General features: G+C 50.8%; 9 protein-coding genes across 9 annotated transcripts; 6 read left to right on the forward strand and 3 right to left on the reverse strand.

Moving 5' to 3' along the window:
- Positions 1 to 443: 443 nt before the first annotated feature.
- Positions 444 to 1,520, reverse strand: AtWU_04449 (allantoicase; the record flags this gene model as incomplete). Its single annotated transcript, XM_035499560.1, has 1 exon — positions 444 to 1,520. One exon carries the CDS (start codon positions 1,518 to 1,520, stop codon positions 444 to 446), a length of 1,077 nt encoding a protein of 358 aa, XP_035355453.1.
- Positions 1,521 to 3,123: 1,603 nt separating this feature from the next.
- Positions 3,124 to 3,438, reverse strand: AtWU_04450 (uncharacterized protein; the record flags this gene model as incomplete). Its single annotated transcript, XM_035499561.1, has 1 exon — positions 3,124 to 3,438. One exon carries the CDS (start codon positions 3,436 to 3,438, stop codon positions 3,124 to 3,126), a length of 315 nt encoding a protein of 104 aa, XP_035355454.1.
- Positions 3,439 to 8,460: 5,022 nt separating this feature from the next.
- AtWU_04451 (ankyrin repeat-containing protein) lies at positions 8,461 to 9,531 on the forward strand (the record flags this gene model as incomplete). The annotated part of the gene is made up of 1 exon (XM_035499562.1): positions 8,461 to 9,531. The coding sequence occupies one exon, from the start codon at positions 8,461 to 8,463 to the stop codon at positions 9,529 to 9,531; it is 1,071 nt and encodes a 356-aa protein (XP_035355455.1).
- Positions 9,532 to 10,624: 1,093 nt separating this feature from the next.
- Positions 10,625 to 11,651, forward strand: AtWU_04452 (intradiol ring-cleavage dioxygenase; the record flags this gene model as incomplete). The annotated part of the gene is made up of 2 exons (XM_035499563.1): positions 10,625 to 11,252; positions 11,308 to 11,651. 2 exons carry the CDS (start codon positions 10,625 to 10,627, stop codon positions 11,649 to 11,651), a joined length of 972 nt encoding a protein of 323 aa, XP_035355456.1.
- A 3,393-nt stretch (positions 11,652 to 15,044) lies between these two features.
- On the forward strand, positions 15,045 to 16,297 carry AtWU_04453 (putative acyl-CoA:6-aminopenicillanic-acid-acyltransferase; the record flags this gene model as incomplete). Its single annotated transcript, XM_035499564.1, has 3 exons — positions 15,045 to 15,101; positions 15,176 to 15,580; positions 15,659 to 16,297. 3 exons carry the CDS (start codon positions 15,045 to 15,047, stop codon positions 16,295 to 16,297), a joined length of 1,101 nt encoding a protein of 366 aa, XP_035355457.1.
- A 1,016-nt stretch (positions 16,298 to 17,313) lies between these two features.
- On the forward strand, positions 17,314 to 18,213 carry AtWU_04454 (flavin containing amine oxidoreductase family protein; the record flags this gene model as incomplete). The annotated part of the gene is made up of 4 exons (XM_035499565.1): positions 17,314 to 17,334; positions 17,405 to 17,458; positions 17,529 to 17,582; positions 17,653 to 18,213. The coding sequence occupies 4 exons, from the start codon at positions 17,314 to 17,316 to the stop codon at positions 18,211 to 18,213; spliced, it is 690 nt and encodes a 229-aa protein (XP_035355458.1).
- Positions 18,214 to 18,894: 681 nt separating this feature from the next.
- Positions 18,895 to 19,831, forward strand: AtWU_04455 (cytochrome b561 domain-containing protein; the record flags this gene model as incomplete). The annotated part of the gene is made up of 4 exons (XM_035499566.1): positions 18,895 to 19,027; positions 19,094 to 19,128; positions 19,189 to 19,251; positions 19,337 to 19,831. 4 exons carry the CDS (start codon positions 18,895 to 18,897, stop codon positions 19,829 to 19,831), a joined length of 726 nt encoding a protein of 241 aa, XP_035355459.1.
- A 403-nt stretch (positions 19,832 to 20,234) lies between these two features.
- Positions 20,235 to 21,740, forward strand: AtWU_04456 (putative serine--tRNA ligase DIA4; the record flags this gene model as incomplete). The annotated part of the gene is made up of 1 exon (XM_035499567.1): positions 20,235 to 21,740. The coding sequence occupies one exon, from the start codon at positions 20,235 to 20,237 to the stop codon at positions 21,738 to 21,740; it is 1,506 nt and encodes a 501-aa protein (XP_035355460.1).
- A 641-nt stretch (positions 21,741 to 22,381) lies between these two features.
- Positions 22,382 to 24,125, reverse strand: AtWU_04457 (BTB/POZ domain-containing protein; the record flags this gene model as incomplete). The annotated part of the gene is made up of 2 exons (XM_035499568.1): positions 22,382 to 23,536; positions 23,598 to 24,125. The coding sequence occupies 2 exons, from the start codon at positions 24,123 to 24,125 to the stop codon at positions 22,382 to 22,384; spliced, it is 1,683 nt and encodes a 560-aa protein (XP_035355461.1).
- Between the last annotated feature and the right edge of the window lie 279 nt (positions 24,126 to 24,404).

Raw genomic sequence — 24,404 nt, forward strand, 5'->3', positions numbered from 1 at the left:
ACCAGCAGTGGAGGCTCCATTCCCGGTCTCTTGCATTTAGGTTACCCTCGTCTGTCCGATGTACTCGTGCTTCATGCTTTCTTTTGTTCTTCACTCTTTCTGTTCTGCAGACCGACGCAGTACCAGGTTTATCGAAGACAATGATGTTTATCATGCGTGTGTTGATTAAAATGATGTCTCCTTCGGCGTTGTTTCTGTCTATCATATATATCTCTGGCTCGCGTGCACTTTGCTATCTGTATGTCTTGGTGATACCGTGATTTTTTCCATCTCCTTTCAGTTTGAGTCTACGAGGGGATGAAGAATACCAGGGTCTGGCGTTTTGGATGATTTAGAGATTTATGTCATGGTGCAAGAATTGCAGTTTTCAAGATTTATTTAGCATGATGTTCATTCTTGGTGATCCTAGTAACTAAGCACCCATTTTACATCTCACATTATATCTAAGCAGCAACAGCCTTACGCTTTCCAAACACCCTGAACCGCTTAACACCTCCATCCGGCACCAACGTCAACTTAGCATGCGTAAACGCCCTCGTATCCTCCCCACCAGCCGCCAAATCCTGACCCTCAAAGACATGTTCCGTATCCGCCCGACAAGGCCTATCGCCCTTCACCAACTCGACCCAACCGGGATGATCATGCTTCGGCTCCTCCCCATCCTTAACACTCCCCTCCACCAGCCCATGCACGCGCACCTCCCTAGGGAAATTACCCCTAAAATCCTTCGTATCCACCACCACCCGACTCACACTCCCCACCAACCCCAACTTCACAATGGCCCAATCAACATGACCCTTCGCCCTCGACCTCGCCGTCTCCCATCCATCCCCCATATCCTTACCCCGACCGGGCAACAACAAATTCGAACACGGAGTGAAATGCTGATCCGACGCCGCAAGCGCCACACCGCCCACCAACGCAGAGCTCAATTCCTCTTCACCTCCCTCAACCTTAACATCCCCCGGAATGGCCTTCCCATACACCCTCAACCGCCCAAACCCACCATCGGGGTACATCAGCAGCCGCACATGCGTAAACGCCTTGCCATGCACCTCGGGATCCAGCTTCCACGCACGCCGCTGCGACGGCCCGCATTCCACGGGCGGGAGAATCGTCGTCCAGTTCGCGTACTTCTCGTCCGCGACTTCAGAATCCGGCGTGTTGGGCGCGTAGGTTGCTTGCAGGGAGGCCTTCTCACCGTAGTTGCCGATGAAGTACCCCGTGTTGACTTCGACGCCGTAGATGTGCGCGCTGGACACGCCCAGCTTGATCACGGCCCAGTCGTAGGGGGCTGGGTTGTGACGGCGGGTTTCCCATCCGTCGTACCAGGCTCCGGTGTGGACGAAGACGCCCGGGCGGTTGATGGGTGGTGTGGGGGTGAGGAGGTTGGAGGCGGCGGCGAAGTATTCGTTGGAGCAGGAGAGGATGGTGCTGTTCAGGGCGGAGGAGGCGAGGTTGGTGGTGTGTGCGAAGGTGGAGTCGATTTGGTCGGCGGGGATGTAATCTTGAGAGGACATGTTGACGACTTTCTTGTGATTATGGTAAAATTATTTGTTTATGATGGTATTTGGGAGAAGAAGTAATTTGAAAGAGGGGTGGTTATGAGGAAAGAAAGAGAGAGGTGTAGAGGGGGAATATATGAGGTTTAAGTAGAATCAAGTATGTGAGTTGATAAGAGTTTCTGCCCCGCCGATTACTCGATCTTATCGCTTCATCCGCAATTTCCCCCCCCCTCATTCTTTCTCTTCTATCTACTCTTTCTACTATCATCCTATAGTATTCTACTCTATTATTATTTACATACCCCCTTCTCCCTTCCCTTCCCACATTTCTCCTCTAACTACCCTATCCACCAATATCATCATTATCCTCAACCCAACCCAACTCAATCCAATTCACACATCCACCACATCATCTACACACTCTACATTCCTCTGTTAGCATCCGGTTCCCCCCAATTCCAACCCCACCAGAACCAAAGTAAACCAAAACTCCACATCCTCCGGGTCGGAGCTCTCCGACACCCCCTCGTCGCCCTCTTCCGACTACCACATCACCTTATAATCCCCAACCTTTTATGTAACAGCCGAGGGCATTACAATTCAATTCGTTCATCATCATCATTCTCTAGTTAGTTCACTCAGCACCTAGTTAGATGCACACCCGGATAGTCCTCGTCTCTTCTACAGTCTCGCTACGCATGACTCACACCTCTCTACACCATGCACACGCACACGCACACACCCGATCGGAGAAATCGAGACAGCACAGGGATACACATACACATACACAATAACCCAACTAGGGCATAAGTAAGTTAGTTAACTAGGAATCGATCTACCGGAGCCGACTCGCTCGGCTCTCGGACACGACACCCACTTACCACTTCCCCTCGCATGTGCAATGGGAATCAACGGAACAATGGGAAGCATGCAATAATTAAAGTTGATTCATTTTTGTTGCTGTCGCGTGCCCAATGTACGACGTGAGGAGGTGACTATTGTACTCCTCTCTTCTTTGGTTCCCCTGGGACCGACCGACCGACCGACCGCCACGCTTGTGTGTCCCGTACGAGTGGGTTGTGCTGGACGGGGAACGGCGCGTTACCGTTGCAATGGGGCTGGCGTTGATCGAATTGGGTTGGGTTACATGCTTGACGTCGAGGGGGAGGGAGGTGGTGCTATGCTAACTTGGTAGTTCGGTGCTACTGCGGCTAGTCTAGATGGCGTGCATGGAGTGCCGTGAACGTGTTTCGCTTCGAGGTCTGCGTACGTACAGGGCTGGTCAAGCGAATGTTGGGTACTATGTGGCCCGACAGGAGAAGATACAGAACAACAACGAAATAGACAGACAGACAGAGAGAGAGAGAGAGAGAGAGAGAGAGAGAGAGAGAGGAAATAACGTTTAGATGCAAGTATCCAGCAGGCTAAAAGGAAATCAAGGACATGGATAAGAACAAGAACCAGAACAAATATCAGGATTCACGGGCCATTTAAACACCCACAGCCGGTTGTCTCGAATCAACAACCAAAAGCTTCGTGAATCTACATCTAACGAAACGCCCCATGATGCCGCTCTTCCAAATAACTCTCATGTTGATGCTGCTATCGTCCTTGGCTACTACCTCGTGCCCTGCGTGGCGAGGTCCTCCAATCGTTTGTATCGCCATTGAAACTGCGCCAACTGGTTCCTTTCGGCCGGTGTCATGTTACCGCCGTTCTTTCCCTCCCTCGAGTGCTGGTGCATCTCCCAGAGCCTCAACAATCGCGCTTGATGTTCCGAGATAGAGACGAGATTGGGATCTCGCGACGCCATGCGCTCTTCGGCCGTCGCATGGTAGGAGAGCTTGGCGCGGAAGAGCGCCATATCGATCTCGTCGTACCTGACTCCGCGCCCTTCGGGAATCCCAGCTTGCTGAGCGGCTTTCTGCGGCATGGCTGTGCTGGAATCACTTTGCAGAGGTAATAACGAGTGTGTTGGTAAAGATTATCGCAGACTCAGAGCCAGCAAAGGCGAGTGGTGCGTCTTTAGGAGTCCGCGTGGATGTCCAATGGGAACTATAGCAGAATGATACTATAAGCTTTCTCGTGAAGATATAAGCAAGACAGCTATAGGGTAGAATCTCAGAGCGGTTCCCTACTGGAGGCCGTGGCGCGCTGACCTTTATAGCTTGGTTTTTCGCCTTCCGTTGCAGCTTTTCTAGGGTATCCAGTGACAGCCACCAAGGTGATACCAACGATGCCATCATATGCACCTGTTGCCAATGACGCTGCGAAACAGAAAACAGTGACCGATCACCAAATGTCGCTATGAAAATTTTCACCGTATGTGCTGTCTTTTCCATCTGTTTCCGGCCCGTTTGTGTCGGCTACCTCGTGATGATCGCGGCAAGCCAATCCCCTGGCGAACGAGGGCTTCATTCGTTCCTTTTTTGGGATGGATTGTGGAACCCTCTGGATGACACAGGCGCAACCACTGTCGGTCTGGAGAGTGGGATGCCCGAGCCTTGCAGAACTTTCTTCCCTTTCTAATTTTGTCTGGAGTACTCTGTTGGTTCCAGCAGAGGTCGGTGAGTATCGAGGTACCAGACGCAGTCCAGGCCGCACTGACAACGGCAATCCTTAGACCCTGTTTCTGGTGTGGTGCTTGCATATGTAGTGACATGCAAACACACATGAACACTACTGACAGTTGACCGTGCCGCGACCGCACCCGAGGCCATGCGTCCCGTATTGTTACACCCAGGCAAGGACATCAAAGGCTGCCGAAGAGGGAGAAGATGCTCGCCCCTGAGAGGCGAAACCCTAAGCAACCGGCACTTTCCACAAATAGGTGATCAAAATGCACCCATCCATTATGACTCCATCTACCCCTTTGCCACGAAAGAGATTTTGAACGTTGCCAAGGGACTGCGCCGCTGTCGCCAACGGAATCGCAGAATTTTACCTGGGATACCCGCATCTTGGAAGGCAACTTCTTCGTCGCCTCTAGGGACTGTCTGACATCTTGTTTCCCCTAATAATCCCCGATTCGTGGCTCCTTCCGAGGGTATGCAAGTAGCCGCTGGGTGTGTTGTTTGTGTGACGCTCCGTGGGAATGACGGGCTTCAGAATCTGAGCGCAAACGCAAGGGTACATTATCGGTGCAGAGATGGAGTATCACCAATCCATTTTCCTTTTAAGTAAAAGCAGGGAGTACGGGCTTTAGCTGTATTGGGTCCGCTTGTCGAAAAAAAGGCGGCTAACGCTACTCGAATATCCCGACGCCGTTGGCCCCGATGGACCTGAGACCGGCTTCCCTTTCCCTGCACCCAGATGCATGGTTCATGCCCCCATCCGTGCCTGTTGATCATGCGGATCGGTGCTGCCAACGGGCTCCTTGCCGACATAGTGCAATAACATCTGGAAGTATATGAGGGCTAAAAACCAGGGAGCTTGCGATGCTTGGCCCTGTTGGCAATCATGTACATTTTTTGTTGCTCAATTAATGGTGACGTGCGGATGATCCTGGATGCTTGCCCAGATCGGACTGTCCAGACTGAACCCATGAACGTGATGCACATAAGAATGAGTGTGGCATGTGACTTTGTGAATGTGGCATATATGATGGTAGCCTGGGGTTAAGTTAGAGAAACGGTAGAGGCTCTGAAAGTGCTTGTTGAATACACAAGGTGAGGCCAGATCTGTGGTGTCACTGAAGAAGCTATGCCCAGATAAGAACTTTAAGTCGAAACTATCCCGTCAATCGGCGCTTGAATGATGGTATCGCTCCTCGAATTGTCTGACACCGGCTTCTGTAAGACATCTGCACCATGTTATTTAGCCTTTTGTTGTAGTCAGAAGCCTAGGCCTTTTCTCTGACTTTACTTCTGACCGTGCCGAGTAGTATGCGATTCACGCCTTTGGGATCATACGACCATGGCTGTTCATCCCGAATGATGATCAAGTAAGCCTGGACAGGCCTTGTGCCGTCGTGAAGGGAGAGTAGCAGCATCCGCGCCATACAGCCTATGCGTTGTGGCGCCCAATACTGCCAAGAGCGTCGTATTGTCGAAAGTAAAGAGGAGGTGGCCAGCAACACTGCGACACTGGTCTGGTCGCCTGCTCAACAAATGGCCGGGATGTGATTGTAGTAGAACAGAACAAAATTGCTGGCAAGCCATGAGTTGGCTGATCTCTGTCTCCAAAACCGGTAAATAAAACTACCTTCATGACTGTAAGGGAGACAGCATGCACTGCCGTGTCGCCGACAGCTACTGATCCGAAGGTATTGCATAGGACCCCCACGCCCCAATATATCCGGTACAATCACCGTAACCAGTGATCGTCAACAAGAAGTTGCCTTATCGGGGCTTCTGTTGCGTGCATTTGCAAGACCTTATAATCTTGCATATCTAGAGGACACTATAAAGCTGGAATGATTAGGCCTCGGGACCAAACGTTGTGGTCGGAGTATGAAAGAAGGTTGACGAGAACTGTAGGTAGCTCGTTTCGGGAACAGAATACGATCCTTAGCTATCATTGCAAAGAGCCGGTTCTAGCTTCCCGTGTCTGACATTGTAGTAGGGCGATTCGGGCGGCAGACCATATATCGAGTGTGACACAAATGAGTGTTGGAGCATGGCTTCCAGAATATAGAAGTAGAACCCGCTGGAAACTCTAAATGCCTGGCGAATTTCAAATATTGAAGCCACGAATGCCGTCATACGGACACTGCAGGCCACTTTCTGCTGCGATTGAACTGACCTATGCAAGGCCGATTGCATGGCATCGAGGAAGTGTAAGAACGAATGCCTTCATACCTACTATCAATCAGAACTCACCAAATTGACACTTTCAGGTACTTGTGATCACGACTGCCATCCAAGCCCAATTCTCCAAGCGGTTGACAGCCAGTAGGGCCGCGAAAGTAGACACATTGGCTATCCGATGTGTTGACTGCTGTTCGCTGCCAATTTCAGGTTCTTGATGCATAAGCATCATGACTACCAATAACTGCCCGACCGTCACTGCAGTTGGCTTGTTGCACCTTTGGGCTACAGGCGACAGGCAATGAAACATACGAAGACCAGTCCATGTGCAAAGAGAGCGGCCATTCCTGAAACATGGTGTCCTAGTCTTGCTTCTGTTTCTGGGGACATTATCGACGTGGCCTCCCTAGTAGTTTACATCTTGACCCAGTCGAACGCACGACACAGCAAGACTTGCCATGGAAGGAATCGCCTCCCAATATGAGACCAGAGCATTAAGGGACATGTCAGGGTCTCACAATGATGCAGTTGTCGGATTAAATCATTGACAATGGCTTTTCTGCGTTACACAGCTATCCATTCCCGCCAGGTGTAGTGGTGGCCCATGCTGCTGCTTTGTACCACGCACATGTTGAGATTCTCACCAGAGGAGCCCGCTCCTTACAGAGCTACTGCTGCCTTGGGGTATTTGATATGCTGTCTTCGGAGATAAGGCCTCGGACGAAGTGTTGGCCTGTAATATCCAGGGGGTTAACAATGTGGCAACTAGTTTCGACCTAGGTCTCGAACAGAAAAGCAATCATTAGCTGATCTGCAAGTCATGTTTCAGTCAACGCAAGGTCTCTGGCCAGGCGAAGTATCACCACCAGGGACTGACAGTGACTCAATTGAAAAAATATTGCTGAGTTTTCCTTGCAAATCAGAGGCTGTTAGTTTGCTTATGATTTCTGACGAGACTTAGGCTATCAGTCCTATGTTGATAATGTTCGCGAGTCGGAGAGCCGAAGAGAAGTGAAGCTCGAAGGATCGTGGAGGAAGTTTCTGAGGAGGAATCAAGAATGGAAGGAGCTACGACGGGCACATGATCGGTATTCCAACGTTCATCAAAGCCCTCCCATTGATCCGGCTTACAAATATGCCCTATTCTTGACCTCGGACATAAGCATTTAAGGACTGAGGCCTATGAATCAGCAGAAGCGGGAAATGAAACAAAGTGGACTTTCCATATTCACGTATTATGAAGCCATAAAGGTTTAGGGCTCTTGCGCATACAATCTGCGTATCACCGCCGGAATAGCTACGCTGATGAGAAGAAAGCTATACAACACAAGATGTTGGCCTTCCTAATTTCGCACTGCAATGTTCAACTTCGACCAGTGCCAATGACTGATCAAATGGCTCCGAGCTAGCTTGGGTTTCTTGACGATCGTGTACTCCAACTGTGGCAAAGCTGGCTTACTAGTCGCCATTACAGCCATTCGTCTGAGCGAATATTCACTTGGAGCTTCGCTCTTATCAACAGGTTGGATCGTGGAGACAATGCCGAGGCCAGCTGTTCATTATAGCGATTGTTGATGGTCCCAAAATCAAAGATCTGCCTAAAGCCACTCAGGAACGATAGAATATTATCACAGAAGATGTCTCGCTGTATGTTTGCACAACCAGGCCGTATTGAAGCCAACTGGGTCTGATACGTTTGCTGGTCCTGTTGCCGCTAGAGAGATTAGCCTGGTCAGATTGACGGGGGTCATCTGTCAGAGGAGATAGGATCGATCAGCTTAGGTTTTGTAAGAGAAACTGAAGCCCTACTCACGGAGATGTTGGTGATATTTCTGACATACCTAGTATAGCAGTGTTATGCTCTAATTTATCATAGCTGATGACACGCCTCTTACTTTCAAGGACATGATCAGCACACGGCTGATGGCCGAAAGCTCCACAGAGAAACTGTCATTTGAACCAGTTCGAGTAGTCAATATTGGCGGTCAGCTCGATAAAAATGAAAAAGGCCATGTTGCTTGTCCGCGACAGAAAGTACCTGTTTAGTCTTATCATGCGTCCACCCCGCATACATGCCTATTTTGGTAAAGGGTGAACTACTAGTTGCTAGTCTCCAGCTGAACATAAATAAGCGCCTGTCCCTCTCCAATATCCAGAAAATCATACCATCTTACGAACAGTCCCAAGATTAGATTGCATCCTACTCAATGCATCTCACTCATCTCCCAAATGAGACTATCCTCACCATTGTCTCCTTCCTTCGTCGTCAACGGGACATTTACGCACTTGTGAGAACTAACCGTCGTTTCTATTGCCTCCTTAGAGATGTGCTCTATGACTACAACAGTCGCTACTTTCATGCTTCAGCTCTAAAGTCTGTTGCGGAAAGCGGTGATCTATACCTAGCTGGCAGGCTCCTCGACGGACTCAAAGCCGCTGTGGGCAAACCCCGTCGTCAGGCACCCTCCGAACGTGATTGGGAATGGCTCTCCAGGGAAGGAAGAATCGACCCCAATCATGAATATGACTGCGATCTCATCGACCCAGAGGAGTCAGTGGATAGTGGTGATGAGAATATGAAACATTTGTTCAGCTGGGCTGATATTGCACGTCACCCACTACGCGCAGCGAGGTACAGTACCAAAGACATTCTCACGGTACAGAACGCACTACTTGCAAGTATTCGAGCCGGACAAAAGGATATGATGGTTCTGCTTCTGGACCGCGGTGCACAGCCGAACTTTTATCGCGGTCCTCGTCGAATTGCTAAATACATCTCTGGCTGGCACATGTTACTGGAAATTCCTCCACCACCTGTTCCACCGCTTTTCCTGGCCGTCCAGTGCGGCAATGAAAAGCTCGTGGAGATCTTGTTGGACCGAGGGGCGGAGCCAGATCGATATCATCCATCGCCATTATATCGGGCTGTTGCAGATGGAAGACAAGACATTGTGCTTATGCTGATGCGGGGAGGAGCGACGGATTGTGACAGCTCCATGAAACTGGCTGCGCAGCGGGGAGATTCATCAATGATGGAGTTCCTGCTGAGGCATGGTGCCCGGGCTGATCTATGTGGTGCTGCCGCGTATCAAGTGGCGCTAAGCAAAGGTCATAGTTATATAGCCAGTTTGTTAAATTCAAGGGGCGCTCGTGTTTACTATCCGTGGGAGTTGAGGGGAGAATTGGAGAAAGAAGAAGGGGATGGGACTAAGCCTGAGCTGAAGTTATATCATTCTAGCTTCGCACGAGATCTGCCTGAGTGGTTCATGGCAGATTGAGACTGATGAGGTCCGCTGACACCTCGAGCATATGTCTAGTGAAAATCTCATTTTCTATATTTTAGAAAGGGGCCATTCGATGAACACTGTTAGTGACTGGGACTGACTAGTGGACCGTAGAACTGTGAGTCTTTCCGCACAGCTGTGGTATCCATCTATCTCCCTTCGAGAATTGTGTCTCACCTTAACGACCTAGAGAGATGACGACACGCAATTTATCGTTTTGACTACGCATAGAAAGCAAAAGCTGGCATAAACTAGAACGGGAATACTGCCAAAGGATTACAATGGAGTTGTCTTTGCCGTTTATACTTCCGCTTACTCAGACAATTACAGACCATGGTTGCTATCCTACCCACATCTACAACATCAATACAGCTTCCGCCATCTCCGAAGACTCCGTCCCCCATGGTCCCGACTCTTTATTCCCCACTCTCGGCAGCTTCATCCCCAGAAGAGTCCGGAATACTGCTGAATCAGCGGGATCTTTGAAGATCCACAATAATTAGTATGTTCGAACAGCGCGCCGATCAGTTTAGAGCCCCCTCGATCCTCCAATAATCTTGACCCTTTTATTTGTGCAGCCTAGCCATGAGACTTGTTCCACATTACTTGTTCTCACCACCAGTCCTGATTTGCAATATCGGTTTACGATAAATGTGTAATGTCTCAAGCCAAGACTTCGGCTTCCCGACGGGAGAAGAGCCAAGACAGGTGGCTTTCAATGCAGCTTTGACATTCGGTGAAGATAAGAGACTGCCCTGGTGATCTATACCTTCCAGGTATATGAATGCCAAGGTAATGGCGACATCTTGCCCCGTTTATATGGCCAAGAAGTCGGTACCAAACGGAGCGTCCAGTGAAGTTTGGCAAATTGCCAAGCAAGTGTGCTCTGTGTGATGGCTACTACGGTCCACACTTCGATAGCGAGGAGCGCTGAGAGCAACGAGAGGAAATCAAATCGTCATGTGTCCGCATTGACTCTGCGAAGCGAGCCGAGAGGCATCTATATAAAGCCACCCATTCCTCCTCCTTCTCAGTCAACAATATCGCTCAGACCAGCAACACCTCTCCGCTAGAATCATTTCTTAAAATGCACTTCTCCAAGCTCATTTTTACTCTCCTCGCGGCGGGCACAGCAGTTGCCCATCCTGGCCCACATGATATCCTTCCCCGTGCAGAGATTCAGCGGCGCAGTGACATGGCCAAGCGATGCGCCAGCCATGTTAGAAGCTTTAACCAGCGCCGCATGGCTAAGCGAGCAATGCAGAAGCGTTGGGAGAGATCCGGCCACAATACTACCTTCGAGATTGTCACCGAGGCTCCCTACTACGAGTCTATCCAGAACAACACTTGCGTGCTCACACCAGAGGTCACCCGCGGTCCCTATGTCTGGCCTCGCTCCCAGACCCTTCGTCAAGACATGGCCGAAGACCAGCCAGGTGTGCCCCTCTGGCTCGACATAGGAGTTCTGGACATGGCCACATGTGATCCGTTGCCCAACGCCCTCCTCGACTTGTGGCACTGCAACGCAACGGGCTCCTACTCCTCATTCACGGGCCTTTCCCCCAACACCCCTTTCGCAACACTCCTCTCTGAGTTGAATGTTACCGATTATGACATGGGTGTCACGGACCTGCACACGGATGATACCACCTGGCTGCGTGGTATGTGGCCGACAAACGAGGACGGCGTTATGGAGATGAAAACCATATTCCCAGGTAAGTCACATCTACTGTCACTATAACTACATGTACTTATTTATATGTGATGTAGGCTTCTACGTCGAGCGTGCCATCCACATCCACGCCCAAGTGCATACCGACTGGGCTGTTCGCGAAAACGGTACCATCATCGCCAGTAACACTGTCAGCACTGGCCAGCTGTACTTTGAGGAGGAGCTTGAACAAAAGATTATGAGTATGGAGCCTTATGCGTCTCATACGCAGATCAACCGGACCACGAACGCTGAAGACACGATATTCCCTGAGGATTCCGAGGGTGGATATAATCCGGTTGTGTCTGTTGTTCCCGTGGATGAGGACGATCTGTCCAAGGGGTTGATCGGATACATCACTATTGGGGTGGACACGACGGCGATCGAGACGTTCAGTAAATAGACCGATGTGAGCTTCGTGTATGTATCGACAGAATCAGCATAGATATTCTCAGATAGATATAGACGGGGCCTTTACCACTCCTGGGTCTCGAACTGATGGAAAGAAGATACAAGATAGAATCGAAGACACAACCTAGCTAGAAAGGCAGAAAAAGCCGAGAATGACACCGAGTCCTTAGAGAGACTTTCGCTGCTCAATCATACCATACCATACATACCATACCACCTAAAACCATCCCTCCTATAACCAAATTAGTACTCTAAACACAATCTTCACCCGAAAATCAAACCAAGCTTAGGCCGATCAACTCCTCACCCACCTCACCTGCATCCATTCCCTTTCCTACAGTACTAGGACTCGCTACCCTACCCAATCAGGGAAAGACATACACTGTCCAGGATGCATTCCAGTCCCAGGCGTTAGTTCCAATCCACCACCCCTCATTGGACAGGCAAAATTTCACGGCTGCACGGCTGCACGGCCGCACGTCTCCGCTAGCCAATTGATTAGCCCAACCTCAACATAGCCGCACTCGAAGCGCTGAAGCAGCTGAGTCGTTAGCTTGATACTTTAGTAGTAGGTCGGATGTCACCTCACAAGCACAGACATCTCGATGGCCCAGACAAATTGCGGCGGTGAGGAATCAAGAACCTCCCTTTTCCCTTTGAGTAATTCTATAAAAAAAACAATCTATAATCAGCTGGCCTCTCCGTAGCCTACCAACTCAATCTGGAAATTGCGCAGCCTCAAACCTCGTACAGAAGAAAATGATAATACCCTGGTTTCCTCGCCTACAACATCCCAGCAACCTCATATCGTACGATATCGATTGGCCCGGCGGCGAAGGGAACTTGGTTCCGGTCACACGAACCGAACTACTCGATAGACCCTGGAGTCCGTCGTGACCAGTATTCATTAATCTATTCGTCCTACAATGTCCGCACGAAGAAACTCTACCGGACTGACTGACTGGCAAGGCGCCACCAGCGTCTTGCTAAGCCTGGAGATAGTATAGACCTGCTCAAGTAGACAAGTCTGCCTTACTTGGTCCTTTTGCCATTACGTTAACTGACTATACGTTAACTGATTGGCCAAGTCCTACCCTGCACATGCATAAGCTTTTAGTACCAATGTACCCCCCAAGTTGCTGTACCAGCGTGCCGTGGCGGTTTAGAAAGCCATTCTCACATCACAGGACATAGCTGGTACTACCTTAGTCTTAGAGTGGGTATATGGTGTTTGATTCGTGGGGTTAGGTCTTCCTAATAAAGATATTCCTTTTTTTTACTATCATTGACGGTGTCAGGTAGTACTTTTTTGGTACTTTTTAAGGTTTCCGGCCCAACTGCTGACTTTCGTCCCGTCCACCAAATACTAGATTTGGACGGGCTACGCATTAGCCAGCCCCTTGCTGAAGGGGGTTTTGTTTGGGGTGTAAGCATTCATCGCGGACTTTGTCTTGGACTGTGGTAATACTTGCACGATTCCATCTATTTAACTACTATGATATTTGAGTGAAGATCTATTCATCAAGTAGTGTAGTGCTAGGCTTATCATAAAACTTCCATATTCTGGCAGCCTACTACTACACTGAAGAGGGATATCGGAAGGACTGTCTATCATCTCCCCATCATGCCTAAATTATACAGTTGAATGGGGCTGCTAGCACCTACCTGAGTTATTTGTCTCCGGCGGATGATCGCCCTCGTGCCAATTGTATGCTAAGTGGATACTACTGTAGCTTGTATATGGCTTAACGTGTGTCTCCGCTTTCGACCCAAGGGCCCGTCCAATCAATGGAAGAAGAGGGTCTGTGAGTCTGCAGGGTATCAGATCCTGTGAAAATCAGTGCCAAGAAGAAAGGTCGAAAATATGTCTTCCAATTTATTTTGACCCTCAAGAAGGTGGGTTCGGGTTTAGATGAGGTGGCAGTCCGGAGACCACGCGGGAAGAAGTGGAGGCCAATGCTGGCTGGAGTGATTGTGCCAACGATTAGTACTACCCAATCACTACTTACCCTGTTGTTTCTGAAACAGTCAGGAGTCGGTAATGGAGACAGACGACTGGTTGCCTACAGACGGTCGCTTAAGGCCACTACTCTTTGGTTGGTGTAGCTTGTGAGACATCTTCCGGGAGTCTATGCAGCTGCAGGGTTGACGGTCCTAACGTGTCTAGTATCTTTCTCAAGGCCGTGATCCCTGTGGGCGAGGAACGGAGGATACCGCGGGAGTTCCCCTAGTAATGCTTCTCAATCATCAGAGCTGGGCTGGGTCATTGTGACAAGGATGTTTATCTGTATTCCTGTTGGTCTAGACTAGAGCAGATTGCGATGCGGCTTGGGGTTGGTGGCACAAGAGCAAGGCGGGACCCAGGCCATCCTAGGCCCGGATCGAGCGGAATCCGACGAAGAGAAATTCAGGTCAGCTTTCGTGCTAGCTGGAATGGGGGACTTTGATGTTAGTGGCGCAGAGGTTGTCATTGTGGTTGGAAGTTGGCTTCAGCCTGCAGTTCAGAACACCATGGCCACTGGGCTAGACGGGAATCTCACTTCAGGCACAGAAGATTTCCATAATTGAGTATGCTCTATCTCCGGCCGGGATTCGGAGCTAACGGCTTTGCGGGATCAGCGTATGGAAGGTCTGGAGTGATCTAATTTTATGGGGTCTGGATGTAACCCTCAGGCCTCTTCTTGCATCGGGCTGCTTGTTGCAGTGTGGGAATTAGTACACAACAAAAGGAGTATGTGCAGCAGAATTAGTTATTCCTCTCTGCAATATCTCGCCAACTGAGACATATTTTTTCTTGATTAGTGAGTTCGTTATTAGGTTCAATATCTCAAGTTTCGGCAGTGATAGGCTAGATCGATGCTTACTTGACTGATCCCCATGTGAACGGCCTGACAAATTCCTTTTCTCTGAGTGGTCATGCAAACGGACCTTTGGAGTACTGCTTTATTTACCAATTTAAGAAGAAACAATAAATCCAGTAGTATGGTTGAATGCTCTATGGGAAAGGATAGTTCCAACGGTCGAGGGAACCACCTGACAAACGGACAAGTGGGGCGGACAAGTGGAGCCGATGGGCTGAATTAGTGGAGATCGAAGCAGACCCCCAGTTGTTTAGATATTGATGGATCTCTTTGACCAGGTACCTCTAACAATGCCATAGTTGGTATCCCCATCATGAGTGGTCAACTGTCAAATCTCCGAGGTAAATGGCAGGATCGCCACTTCCCCGCAGCATCATTGTTAGCCGATAAGCCTATCAATGCAACCCCGCTGTGTAGATAAGACGACTCTCACAAAAGAGGCCTGTCCCCGCCCATTCATCAAGCCTTCCAGTTTCTAGTAAACTTCACGTCCTGCTAGTGTAACATCAGCCAATCTGCCCAAAATGTATTCCAAAGTTGAAGAGCCGCCCAGACTGGTGCTCACCGGCACCCCAAGAGAGGTAGGTCCCAGCAAAACCCCCTGGACCTTTTCACCGCTTGAACCTGGTAACTCAGTCTCTCGTAATGCCTGCAGATCGGCCTCCATCATGGCTCCCGCCTTCGGCCGCAGATTAGCAGCCAAATTACCATCTATGAAGAGATGTTCCAGGTGAACTGTAATTTGTCCTGGGATGCAGTCAGGCGGCAAGCAGACCAATTCGCGATCACGATTCAACGCGCCACCCCCCACCTCTACCAAGAAATGGAGGGCATTGCAGAGGGTGCAGGGGTGGATGTGCTCGACATTGTGGCCCTGAACTGTCGGAGTGAATTAACTTTTGGCAAGTTCACAGATGGCTGCACCAGCCTTTCATGGAAGAGGAACGAGCACTGTCGTATCCTTGCCCAGAACTGGGACTTTACCACTACGGTACGGGAAAACATCGCGCTCATGAGGATTGATCAGCCTGGTAAACCAACCATTCACATGGTCACTGAGGTGAGTCACTTCTCGTGTAAATTCCATATGCACGTCGTCACTCTTCCGATTTAATATCCGTCATTAAATGTGCAGTAGGCTGGCATCGTGGGTAAAATCGGCTTCAACAGTGCCTGTGTTGGGACCTGTCTCAACGCTATCCGAGCCCATCCTTGTGTTCCATCCAAGATACCCATTCATGTTGCTCTGCGGCTCTGTCTGGAAAGCACTTCGGTCGATGAGGCAGTGCAGACGCTAAAGTCCCTCGGAGGTGTGGGATCCAGCCAGCACATCTTAATTGCTGATAGTAAAGGCTCGCTGGGATTGGAGCTGTCTCCCCTGGGTGATGTACATCTTCTGCCGGACGAATATGGTATGGTAGCACATACAAATCACTTTCTAGAGAATCGATTCGTCTACGAGCCACCATGGTTGACTGGCTCGCCGATACGATTGGCACGGGCCCGGGAACTGACCCGGGAGCTAATTAGGGATGAAGTGCTTGAAGAGGATGCCATTATTGGGCAAGTGCTCAGGGAAAGAGTATTCTCTGATACTTACAACGCCCCCCAGTCAATCTCCTGTCAGGAAGACGTGGCTAGGCCTCCAATCTCACGGTCGTCGACACTCTTTAATATTGTCATGCGTCTGGAACCGGAGACCCTGGGCGCAGAGGTGGTCATTGGACGACCGGGTTCCGGAGAGGAGAGTGACGTACTGAAGCTGCCCTTCCAGTGATTGAATTCAATTCCCAATCGGGCAGGGAAAGAGGACTGAATATGGAAGTGAACTCTGAGTGATGGTCCTGTATTTTCAAGGCCGCCATAGTTAATGTCTGTCAATACTATGGATTATCCCGATCTCTGGGAAATACCCACGGAATTTGCATTCGCAGAATCGGGAGAATCCTACACTGTTCAGTTAATTCAACACACATTCTCCTCTATATAAGATCACCCTTCTCCCGCTCAGGTTCATCTATCATTCCAATCATCTATATATATCGCTGTGTTTAACATTTATCCCAGACTGCAACCCTAGGTCACAGTTGGTCACATCCTGGACGGGGCCCCTTCGCCGGGGCCCGCGGTTCGACACCGAATCACTGCCCTTGAACATAATATCACGTCTTACTCGCCTGGACCGTGTTAATCTTGTTACACGCCGTGATGATGTCGTCAAGCTGATCACTGGGGTGATTCACTGTGTCTTGCAGTGAACGCAGAGATGATTGCAGTCTTCTTAGAGGTATATAAAGGCCCCCAAGAATCCAGGGGAAACGTGTTCTTGTTTATATCCCAAAACTTCTCACAGTTTGATATTGTCTATACTGTTCTTCTCTGAAGAGTTGCTTCCTGGAATGCTCTTTTGATGGCTTTCCTTTTGCTTTTCTGATCTTCTGTAAACAGTTGCCTCTTGAAAGCTCTCTTAATAGCTCTGCTGAATGCTTTCTTGAATGCTCTCGTGATCGCTTTCTTAGGCATTCCTTACTTTTCTGGTTGCGTTGCTGAAGGCTCCCATCAACGCTCTCTTTTCCTGATGCTCTCCTGAATTCTCCTTTGGAGGTTCTCTTGAATGCTCTCTTGACTGCCCTCTCGATTGCTCTCTCGATTACTTTGTCGACTCGATTGCCCCCGGGCTGCCCTCTCGATCGCTCTCTCGGCTACATTGTTGGTTGCTCGATCGACTTGTCTCTTCTTAAGTGGCATTTACGTATGCACCATCCAACCGTGCTCTCTCCGCTGCGTCCGAAGATGGACAAGGGTACTGAGACTGTAAGTCCTCCCTTGGCATATATACACTTTCATCTCCATTCGGTCCTGATCTAGTTCTTCCTTACCTTAGGAGCGACTGGAACACGCGTCTGTTCGTCTTGAAGTGGATACGGATACCGAGTCTGTAAGTCCTTCATCCGCACACACCCCCTTTCATGTTTCCCCAGTCCTAATCCATTTCTCCCTTGCCCTAGAAGCGATGGGCTCAAACACTTCTCCAGTCTGAAACGAGCAGCACCGCTGAGTCGGTAAGTCCTTCACGTCACATATTCCCTTTCATCACCCTCCAGTCCTGATCCCAGTTCTCATTTGCCTTAGAAGCAATCGGCTCAAACATCTCTTCGCGCGGTCACGACAGACCAGGGCTCGCTCGTACAGGTTGAAAGCAACGCGGGCAATGATAGGTCCAATGATGGCCTGGCTAATACTACTGCCTATACCAATGAAGAGCATATCACCAGCTCTCTCACTGAAGGTCTTCTGACCAGGGCACTGTTCGACTCTAGCGTCGAGGAAGAGTCACCTTCTGGGTCCTCGGCTAGTAGTGACTATGGAGCCGTGGCCAGTACTCATCGGGGCATTCCACCCTTCTTCGGCGAGAGGTCTGATTCGGATGTCTCCTCCTACAGTGACTACGAAGAGGATGACTCCAGCAGTGAGCCAAGAGACGAGTGGTCCGGCATCTATGACGAAAGTTACGATGCCGACGAAGAGGACTGGTCCCAATCCGGCGAAGGGGATTCTGAGGATTGGGACGACAATGAGCAAGACGAGCCGGAAGTCAACCCCAACCTCAATGAGCGATTTTTGAGAGTTGTCCGTTCTCCTCCAATGCGGCATCGTCGACCCCTCCCTGGCCAGGGTAAGCGTGGCTGTTAGGGAGTCTGCTCGTACCGGCCTTTGGTTGCTTTCCTTGGTCAGTTTGTTGGTGTATATACTTTGTTTGCTCTTGATGGAACCATCTCTGCTCTGCTTTGTTGGCGGTTGTTCTCTCTGATTGATCTTTCTTCTTTGTATCACTTGAGACTCTGACTCTCTTCTTCATCGGCACACTTCTGCTCCACCCTTCGCATCATGTCATTTCGTGCTAGATTCTTGGCAACTTCATACTCCCTGAATCTTGCAAGATACTCTTTTGTAGTATCGAGATGAAATTAGAGAGAGAAATATCACTGCTTCGACATAGAACAGTATGATGTTCCTTCCCGGGAACGTAGCGGTGAGGGGTGGCTCACTTAGAAAGCAGTACTTAGGGCCAGCCAACTAGTCGACTAACTACTAGTAAGTTACTACTTAAGCAAACTAACTCACTGTCTTATCAATCCATGGAAACGCCCCAAGCGTAAGCATTGCAATCTGATCCCTCCTCATTGGCACCGGTCGGGTTCCCCCACTTTTTGACTTGATGAACAATCCGAAACCCCGAATTCGTCATTCTCTCGTCCCCATTTAAGCCTTTAAGGACCCGCTGCGCATCTCCCGTTGCTGATCTTCTCTCCCTCATATATACTACTGTCTACTATATGCTATCCAAATAGTATCTGGTAGTATCAACACACCATGGCTTCCGCTACGGGCATTCCCCAAGAACATCCCGACACCATCCAAGAGCAGGAGGATGCGCCCCTGCTGCATACCCCGGGAAATGTTCCCCAGGAGAAAAACGCTGCTATCTATCAGAACCTCTTTACGGGTGAGTTGAATACTCCTCTTATGATAAAAAAATGTACTCCCCAGCTAATGCTCGTTACTCCATTAGGCACAGCCAGTGCAGCTCAAGTTGGCATCTGGATGGTAAGAAGATCCTTGTTACTGCTGGAGTTCTTGTATCGTACTGACTGTTTGCTTTCTCAGCTGGCCATCCTCGTCTGGACGGGAATCTTATCTCATCCCTTGATATTCTTTTCCGCTCATCCCGTAAGTCATCATCACCACTACTCTACTACGATTATCATCACCATTTTTATCGCAGTAAGTAATGCATAAACTAATTCCTCATTAGCTCCTCAACTCCGCTGCCCTCCTGCTTCAAGTCCAGGCCACTCTCATCCTTCAACCCACCACCACCCCTCACCAAAAGCGCCTCGGAACCATCATCCATTACATCATCCAAACCCTCAGTCTCCTCGGCTTCATCACAGCTTTCATCATCATCGAAATCAACAAGGGCGATCATGCTCGCTTTACCTCCCCGCACGGTATTCTCGGTCTCATCACCTACATCTTCATCATCCTGCAGGTCCTGGTAGGTGTCGTGCAATATTTCGTCCCCGTCCAGGTTCTCGGTAGTGTGGAGAAGGGTAAGAGCATCTACAAGTACCATCGCAAGTCAGGGTACGTGCTGCTGCTCTTGGAACTGGCGACTGTCTCGGCGGCGACTCAGACTACTTATAATCTGAACGTGTTGAGCATTCCGCTGTGGGGAGTACTGGTGGCCTCAGTGTTGGTTGTCTTGGGGTTGGGAGCGAGGATCAAGAAGCATAAGTTGGGGTTGTAAGGGGGCTGAATATTATGGCTCTCTGGGGGTCATGATGTTATGGACCATGATGCCGTAGAATGCTGTGCGAGACTGTCCTGGTACTACCGTGGAATACACTCCAAGTAACCAGTATATAGTGGAGACTTAGTATAGTACTCGTAGCGGTCAACAGGAGTAATGATAGTTCTGGACATGCACATTCAATGAAAAGCGCTTCAGCACACTTATAATTCTTCTAAAGCCACCTCCCTGCTTCCTCTCTGTAACTTCATATCATGCCAATGCGATTGTTCTCTCCTCAAACCAGTGACCCTGTGGAGCGACCGCCCGATCGGGAAAGGCGGCCGCGCGAGCATCGCGACATTCAATCTTCAATCCGTTTTCCCTCCATCTTCTCCCCCCAGTAATCCTCTCCTCACCAATGGCTCCACCAAGACCCCCCTACGTCTGCATCAATTGCAGGCTATTCGGCCGTCGTCCATTCTCCTCATCTACCCGACGAGCAGACCTCATCCGTCCGGCGACGGCCCCCAAACCCACCCCCGACATCAAACACATCCGCCAAAACCCCGAGCTCTACTCCAAGAACTGCGTCGACCGCAACTATCCCGCGCACGCCGAATACCCTCTCAAGATCCAGCAGCTGACCGACGAAGCCCGGCGTCTCGACCAAGATCTCAAGACCCCCCGAGCCCGCATCAAGGAACTAGAGAAAGCCATCGCCAAAGTCGCCAGCGCCGCCAACAACGACACCTCCACCGAACTTTCCTCCCTCCGCGCCGAAGCCACTCGTCTCAAAGATGACTCCAACAACATGTTCACCCGGAAAACCACCTGCACCGACGAAATCCACCGACTCGCCCTATCCCTCCCCAACCTCTCCTCCACCCACACCCCGATCGGCGCCGACCCAACCCTAATCAACTACATCAACTTCGATCCCGAATTACCCCCGGCATGGGTAACCCACCCCGACCCCAAACGCTCCCACGTCACCATCGGCACAAACCTAGGTCTCCTCGACTTCACCAGCTCCGCCATCACCACCGGCTGGGGCTGGTACTTCCTCACCAACGAGGGCGCCCTCCTCGAACAAGCCCTCGTCCAATACGCCCTCAGCGTCGCCCGCCGCCACGGCTGGAAAGCCGTCTCCCCACCCTCCCTCGTATACTCCTACATCGCCGAAGCCTGCGGCTTCCAGCCGCGCGACCAACACAACGAGCAACAGATCTGGTCCATCGAGCAAAACGAAAAGGACAAGTCCAAGCCCCAACGCTCCCTAGCCGGCACCGCCGAGATCCCTCTCGCGGCCATGCACGCCGGCCGCGACATCCCTGCTACACAACTTCCCCTCCGTCTCGTCGGCCCCAGCCGGTGCTACCGCGCTGAAGCCGGCTCCCGTGGCGTCGACACAAAGGGTCTGTACCGTGTGCATGAATTCACCAAGGTCGAGATGTTCGCTTGGACGGATAACCTCCCTGACTCTACCAAACCAACTACTACCTCGGATGACCTCTTCGCTGAGCTCCTCTCCATCCAGACGGAGATTCTCACCGCGCTGAACCTCCCCGCCCGTGTCCTCGAAATGCCTACCTCCGACTTGGGCGCTAGCGCTAGCCGCAAGCGCGACATCGAGGTCCTCTTCCCGTCGAGACTGCGTGCCGGGGATCTTGAGTCCGGATGGGGAGAGGTCACTTCCGCGTCTATCTGTACCGATTACCAGAGTCGTCGGTTGGGGACCCGTGTGCGTGGCGGAGCAGCGAAAGAGTCGCGGTTCCCGCATACGGTGAACGGAACGGCGATGGCGGTTCCTCGTGTGTTGGCGGCCATTCTGGAGAATGGGTGGGATGCTGAGAGGGGGGTGGTGGTTGTGCCGGAGGTGTTGAGGGGGTTTATGGGTGGGATGGAAGTTATTGGGGGGCAGTGAGTAGTTAGCATGTTGTGTTGTATATGTATAGATGGTGGGTGTGTATGTATGTATGTATGATAGGATGTTGAATGAATAGCTGTATTATATCTACTACCTACTACTACTACTATTCAACACTGGATAGGTTAAGGATGAAATCAGTAGTAGTCGAATTCGATGAAATAGATGGTAAACCCTGTAGTGTATATATCCGGTTACCGATCTATATTGGAAAACTTCATCACTAGCTAGTAGATAAATGTATGACATGGCGTGCGTAATCGTGCATGGAGAAACAGGCAGAACAAGAGAAGGGGGGAAGAAGAATCATAACATCGTGGACACATTCAGGTCGTATCGTTAGTGTAGTAATTCAGAACATATGACATGGCAAAACTTAAACGAGACGTGAAACGAAAAACATAAAAGACATAGACAAACATGGATATGCATAGACATCAACAATGACCATGCAATCGGGGAGAGGGGCGTAGATTATAGAAGCATCAAAAAACATAAACCATCAAGCATAAAACATAAGGTATCTGATCGAGAATTCGTAACTGAACTTGGTTCCGTAAACTTCCAGGGTATCGTTATTTGGCGTAAAATTGCGTAATGAGGGGATATATGTGTTGTCAATAGATAGATCTATGCTATCACTCCCAGGGGATATCTTCGTCGTCGACTTTAGTGCACGTTAAATACGGCAACCCTCCCTCTCCGTATTCGCTACCTTTCAGATCCAATTCGAGGAAATTGCGCATGAGCGGCTTGACTATCTCGCGGGCCAGCCGCTTGATTTCGTCCATTTTGCGCTCGAAACGTTTCAGGACTTCACGGGTGTATAGCGATTCGGAGGAAGGGGTTGGGTGCACTTTGAGGAATCGCTTCAGATCCTCGTGTGATAGGTAAGCTTGGCTGCTGGAGGAGCCGATGAGTCGGTAGACTCGTGCGGCGGACCACGGTGGTGCGGCGGTTGTGGTTGTCGTGGTGGTCTTGGAAGTCGAGTCCGTGGGGCGGTGGCTCGTCGATTGCGAACTGCGGATGCCATGGGTGCTGGTGCTGGCGTGTGCGTTCGCTGAGGAGTTTTTGAGGATCGGAGTCGGCGGGGGCGTCGTGCTGTCGACGAGCCATTGTCGGAAGAGCGAGACAGCCAGCCAATCTAAGTAGGCGTTGGTGGGACTGACACGCTCGCCGCGGGAGGTGGTCAGGGTGAGCCGCAGGAGCTTGGAGTCGATGCGCGCCTTCAGGTCTTCCAGGTCCTCGACCTTATCTTCGATGATGTCCAGGACGGAGTTGGGGAGCGGCGAATACGGTCCGTTGCGCAGATGGGGCAGGCCTGCCGGCCATTGTCCCACGACGTGGATGAGGGCCTCGGAGAAGATGACGCGGCTGCGCGCCAGGTAGCCCAGTTTCAGGTAGCTCGGGGGATACTTGGCGATCTGCTTGAAGAGGCGCGAGCCAAAGCCCAGTAGATGGTGGTCGACGCGAGGTCCGGTCACAGGTAGCGCATCGTACATGTCGGCTAGATTGAGCAGGGCCCGGCACTCGGCGTAGGCTGTTGCGATGTTGACACTGTTGAGCAGGGGCGGGTAGTTGTAGAACAGGCGGAACAGATTGTCGTAATCGCGAACGATGGGGTTGGTGGGTGGGTGTGCCGTCCCAGATCGATGGGGGAGATTGACCACCGACTGCATCCCGGCCAGATTGGCCATCGACCGGACAAAGCCCGTTTGAGAGCTGGACGGTTTGGTCACGGATGGCGGATACTGTCCCGAATCGCAACCAAATGCGCTGGAAAAGCTGGGAGGCTATAGAGATTCGACGATTAGCATTGCTAATGACAATTTCACAAGGCTTCAATCAACTAACCTTTTGTACCAGGATTGGCTCCTCATCCTCCTCCTTGTTTACCCAGTCCAGTTCATACCTCCAGCGTCTCTTTTCGACCGACCAAGCGGATCCTCCACTCTCCGATTGGGCCAGGGTTGACCCGTTTGATAGCGAAGAGGCATCCTCACTAATCCTCGACAGGACGCCCGTGTCCAGGTTTGGCGGCCTCGGCATGGATTGTCGCGACCACTCCTCGCGGGTACTGGCCTCGAAGAAGCCCGAGCATTGCGCCAATATCAATCGATGCAGGAGGTAGCGTCGCTCCTGGTCCCCTGCGCGTACCACAATCTCGACATCGCCCGTGTGCGTGAAAATAGGAAAGTCGTTTTGCTGTTGATGGGTAAGTCCACCATGATGGGAACGACTGGAACGATGTCGCCGGCTGGAATGAGAATGGCGCGACACGGAGGAGGCAGCGCTTTGCGGCGGGACGGAGCGATCGAGGACCTGAGCTTGAGACACCATTTCGATGGGAGTGACGGTAGTAGTGGGAAACTTGGTGGACATGGTCCGTCAGGAAGAGATGCGCGGTGACCAGACGCCAAAAGAGAGCTGCTGCAGAGAGCGGGCCGTCATTCAAAATCCAACAGCACGCGCCCCGGTCGGGAATTCGTCAACACGGCCAGCAAGGAATGTTTGGGACCCGCGACGCCCAGGACAGAGACAGATTTGCGCAGAGGAGTTTGGGAGTGGCGGCGGATTCCCGGTTGTTGATCCCCGCGGGCGATAACAAAGTGGGCCACCGAGAAAGAACTAGAGAACTAGAGAACTAGTAGCAGAAGTTGG

This window comes from Aspergillus tubingensis, assembly GCF_013340325.1.
Source record: "Aspergillus tubingensis WU-2223L DNA, scaffold_6, whole genome shotgun sequence".
Taxonomy (NCBI): Eukaryota; Fungi; Ascomycota; class Eurotiomycetes; order Eurotiales; family Aspergillaceae; genus Aspergillus; species Aspergillus tubingensis.